The sequence below is a fragment of the Opisthorchis viverrini genome (assembly GCF_000715545.1).
Source record: "Opisthorchis viverrini unplaced genomic scaffold opera_v5_198, whole genome shotgun sequence".
Taxonomy (NCBI): Eukaryota; Metazoa; Platyhelminthes; class Trematoda; order Opisthorchiida; family Opisthorchiidae; genus Opisthorchis; species Opisthorchis viverrini.
In genome coordinates this window covers 34,736-39,657 of record NW_008751849.1, presented here as the reverse complement: position 1 = coordinate 39,657, position 4,922 = coordinate 34,736, and the positions used below count along the sequence as shown (strand labels likewise).

Below are 4,922 nucleotides of genomic sequence, written 5' to 3'. Positions count from 1 at the left end.
AAACACTTACAGCCTCTTCCGGTAGGCACTCAGATTCACGGATTCATCTAGAAGAATACAGAAAGACGCGTTACGGAAACCAAGGGAAAGAAAGTCAGACAAATGCCTCGATATATGTCATGTGTCATACTCGTCATCGCTCATCACAATTGACCACTCACCTGAGGGCTGAACGTTCTCACAAAGTGCAATCTGAAAACAGAGTAGTGTCGTCTCAATACATAATCAACTGGCACGGAAAATCAGTAAAGAAACTCTCGTCAGGAGTTACGACCCGAAAGATAAACATCACAGACTCACCTACTGACTTTGAGAAGCGGGCACTCTACCGAAATTCTTCCGAACGGCGACCACAAAATCTGGAAAATAACACTTTGAAGGTTAGCGAAATCAGATGAGGTTTTCGTCATCCATCGGACAATGTAGGTAGGGCATCACGGAGAAACATGCATACGGAACACACCTCGGGATGATGTTCGGCTCCAGAACATAATAAGGGGCCCGACAATAACTGGAAAAAAAGACGAGAGGAATCAGAACGCACGAATCAACAAACCGCGAACGCGGTTATGACCGCCCGTACGATATCATCAAGTGTTAGCGCGAGTGTATCTGCCGACAGGTTCCGTCCAGCAGGCCGGAGTTTATAGCAGAATTACTGTAGCCCACGTTTCCCGGTGAGTGCCAGGCAGCCACCTGAATAATGGGCCAAAGCATCAAAACACCAAAACACACGGCAGACGAAACTTACCGGCAAGCGGATCCAGAACTAATACAGTGCACGTGGAGCAGCTTAAATACGCGCATGCCAAACCTGATGACCAAGGATCTCCGCGTAATCATTCAAACAAAGTTTAGCAACGCCATTTCTTGAGTGCATTACTTCCATTTCATATGGCCAGAAGTATCCAGATTTGCATTTTCTCCTAAATGGTTCGACACTTTTGCCGAAACAAGAGATAAATGAATTCAGAAGTAGATTGCGCGTGTTTTGAACGCTGATCAATCGAAGCATAGGCAATGTATTTCAAACCCTTGAATGCCGAAAGAAAAACCCTGCGTTTGTACTTGGCATTTCTCTCTTGGCACTTCCAACAAGGACACGTCGTAGCTTCCAAAATTTTAATTCCATTTTGCGATTACCGAGATCCTTCAATGCGCGAGTTTTGTCCTCTCCCGTTTGTGCCGGAATTTATCACACGACCCTGCCTGTTTCTGAAAAGGCATCGTTCCTTTTAACAGCGTTTTTTGTAAACTAATGAAAGGCAGTTTATTGAAATTCTCCTACTGTTTGACTCAGAGATTTTGTTTGAATGCACCATTTTCTACTTTCGGTTCAAGTATCAGTGAAATGCGGGGATTTTTCTAGCTTTCTTCGCCGCATCGGGCGCTCCCTTTGAATCCGGGATCTGCAATTTTGCGAGCCCATAAATCTCGTCCTTTTGGGGTGTCCGGAAACCATATTCGGTATGTCTCACTAGCCTCATCTCTAGAAACGTTCACGAAGTACCTTTGTAATGTCTGCACGGCAACACAATCGCCTTCGTTTTGCCTCCGACTCACTTCATAAATTTCGTGGCCAAAAAGCCCATCTCTTAGTCGTGCTATTCAAAACAGGACATTCGGCTGAATCCAGCTGAATCTCCCACTTATGACGTTCTTCTTTGACTGAACTGTTTGACGGAAACTCGGGGGCTGCGCCTACTTGAAGGGCCACAATAAATGCGAAACGGGCTGCGGGCTGTTGAAGAGTTTTCAACACCACTGAGTAGTGGGTTACATCAAGAAAAAATGTGTTGCGACAAATCGAAAATCTTACCAACTGAAACATGAGGTGGCCTTTGTGCAGGACATTCAGTTGGAGAATATCGTGAACGAGAGATTTGGTTGAGCCTCCCGTAAAAACCAAATTGATTTGCAGATGAGTGTATTTGTCGAAACCTGTCCAACTCGGGTTCAGATGGAACGTAAGGTAGACGGAACCTCATGGAGTGCGCCAGCCTGATGAGCCCCAAGAACGGTGAAACCGATCATCAGCTGTGAGCAAGGGTCTCCGTTTGGGCAACGACACATTGTGATGTACCAACTAAGACATGAAGCGACCTTATGCACCAAATTCAGTCCAAGCGGACCAGCATAAAACGAGAGATTGAGCTGGAATCACTTGAGTCTCCTGCCAAAAACAAACTCGTGTGCAAAAAATAGTCTGTGTCGAAACAAGTGCTATCTGCTTTGGAGATATCTTGTAGATAATAACCAAAAGACCTTTATCAATTGCAGTTATCTCATTCTTAAGTAGTTACTGTGTACACTCAGATGCTGCTCTCCGTTTCTGAATTTGTTTCATTTCGGTTTAGCCATCCGCGACAACTTTAAGCAAAGTCCTCACCAGCTTGCTCCAAGCTCCTTGGAATTTCCAAAACCTACAACTCAAGTACATTTCTTGCTGCATGAGGGAGCACTCTTTAGTCACTTCATTTCGCCTCAAACTCGCAAGATGTCTCACTGGTTTGATGCATTCTTGATTAAATTGGATGATCGTATTTATCTAAATGTTCAAAGTTGGCAAGTTGACGCCAGAATACTGCGTCTGATTTTGTGCCCACATCACTGACGATATCATTGATCTTATCTTACGGCAACTCAGTATGAGAGCCAAATTTTTCCAGTGGGATACTCCTCACACTCACTCCAGGTGCACTTTTCAAACTGCACAGAAGCAACGCTTGCGATCTAATCACCTGGTTCCAAAACGCACCAGCAGCAGACAAATTTGCTCGCACGTAGGTGTCCTGCGGGCAAAGTGTCACACACTCTTCGAAGTGGATTGATGAAATTTGAGTAGTATGGGAAGGAATTGTTCATTTAGCGTCGGTGAGAACGGAGTAGAACTTTCTAATGAATAATGCGGATATCCAGTTAATGGTGATTGGTACGTTGTGGATGACCTTGTGAGTCTGATGGGTGTTGGTTAATTCTCATCTAGAAAAAGGCTATCAAAGACACTTAAGCAATACGAATTATGAACCAGTGAACACGGTATAACAGTGGATACTACTGGTGGAGCATGCGAGTAGTATGTGGTTTTCTCCTAACTCCTCCTTGATCTAGTAAAATGTAGGATGTATCGCGCATTTGTGGAACTGCCTTGCAACATTCGTTACAACTGCGTGATAGTCAGTGAATATCCAGGAAATTTCAAGAAGACGCGTTCAAGAAGAAAACGGATGTTCAGTTTTTGAAAACATTGTGCATATGAGAGTTTCACTTTCTTGTCCAATCGGCTGTAACTGTTTGTTTGCTGTCTTCTAACAAACAACTCCGTGGCGAAGGGCTTTTCGCCTTTCAACACCTTTCACTGGCTGTTGATCTGTTCGCCAAGTTTAACAATTGCTTTGCAAACATCTCCTCACCAAGCGAGGGGACAACATTAGTGCGCATACTGAAATAACACTGACAGTGGCAGTGATTGTTTGGAACTCGATAGTTATGGATTTCCGGTGCGTTACTTCATCATGTGCTCCAGGTTTTCGGTCTTGAATCCGCAAAGCTTTCTAGCAAATACGGTTTTTTGTGTGTCCACAGCTACGTTTTTGTCCAAGTGAGGACCATGCGGGAGGAATCTGTCTTCTAATCGCAGCGTTTCCTTTTGGGGAGAAAAACGACGTTTCGGACAGACAAAAGTATCTTATTCTTGGTTCGAGATTTCCGCTTGGACGACGGGAGCACCCTTGAAGAAGAATCATTGCTATTGGAATTCTTTTCGGTGGGGAAATTCCTCTTTGGTCTTACGTGAAAGAGTTCCGTAGTATATCTTTGTAATGTACTACTCATAAGGCTGCGGAAAATCCGTCGACAGCCCACGACCGGTTTCGCCCTTCTTGGGGCTCATCAGATAGGCGCAGTCCCCGGGTTTCCGTCAACCTCACGTTTTACTTCAAACCAAATTGCACGAAATTGGCGAATATACATTCATCTACAAACTAATTTGGTTCTTTCGGGAGACTCACCTGGAACCCAGTTGAGTCTCTCGTTTGTGATGTTCTCAGGCAACTGAATGTGCTGCATCAGGCCGCCTCATGTTTCAGTCGCTACGATATTCGAGATATCGCAATATACGTATATTTTTGTAATGTACTACTCACAAGGTTGCTGGAAATTCGTCGACACATGAGGCGGCCTGGTGCAGCACATTCAGTTGCCTGAGAACATCACAAACGAGAGATTCATCTGGGTTCCAGGTGAGTCTCTCGAAAAACCAAACTAGTTTGCAAATGAGCGTGTACTCGCTAGAGTTCCGTAGTGATATTGGCATAGCTCTGCGAAGTCAGTCCAATGAAAAGCTAATTCACCAACCTGTGTACATTACTTGCGGGATCGGCGTGTGGACATATTTATGCCCTTACCGTTGGAGATGAGTTACCCGTGTCGCGATTGACAGTCCACAGGAGACTAGATTGGTGATCCATCTGGATTTGCCAGAAGAACGTAGAACGCCACGTTAGTGAGACCGTTGTTGTTTAGCTGGATTCATTTCCGGGGGAGCAGAATCAGTGGTGAAACTATCCATCACATTGGAGAAAAAGGTGTCGGTTATACGTGGATCTGTAATTCTGGATACAAACGACCCAATCAATACGTTGTCACGAGACCCTTATTTCCCGACTGAAGGCTGAGTGGCGCTATACCCTGTCTAGATACTAGTTGATTACGATGTCAGCCACACGTGACCAGTTTCATCCGTTAGACTCCCCTGGAGACCCATGAGGTGCGCACTGTTACTGATTCCCTGGAAGAATGAAGCATCTGTAGTGTCCTTCAGCCTTTTGGAATACTACACTTATCATCTATTTTTGAAGAGCATGGCCACAAACATAAAAAGTGAGTGCAAGCGATGAATGTGAAAGAGTAACAAGAGAATA

At 44.7% G+C, this 4,922-nt stretch overlaps 1 protein-coding gene across 1 annotated transcript in view; it reads left to right on the top strand.

Moving 5' to 3' along the window:
* Positions 1–119: 119 nt before the first annotated feature.
* The window catches only part of T265_07911 (hypothetical protein), a gene marked incomplete at both ends in the record, with an annotated part of 13,936 nt that continues 9,133 nt past the window's right edge, over positions 120–4,922 (top strand). The window contains one exon of the mRNA XM_009173571.1: positions 120–380. Coding sequence (XP_009171835.1) covers positions 120–380 — 261 coding nt within the window. The remainder of the gene's footprint in view (positions 381–4,922) is intronic.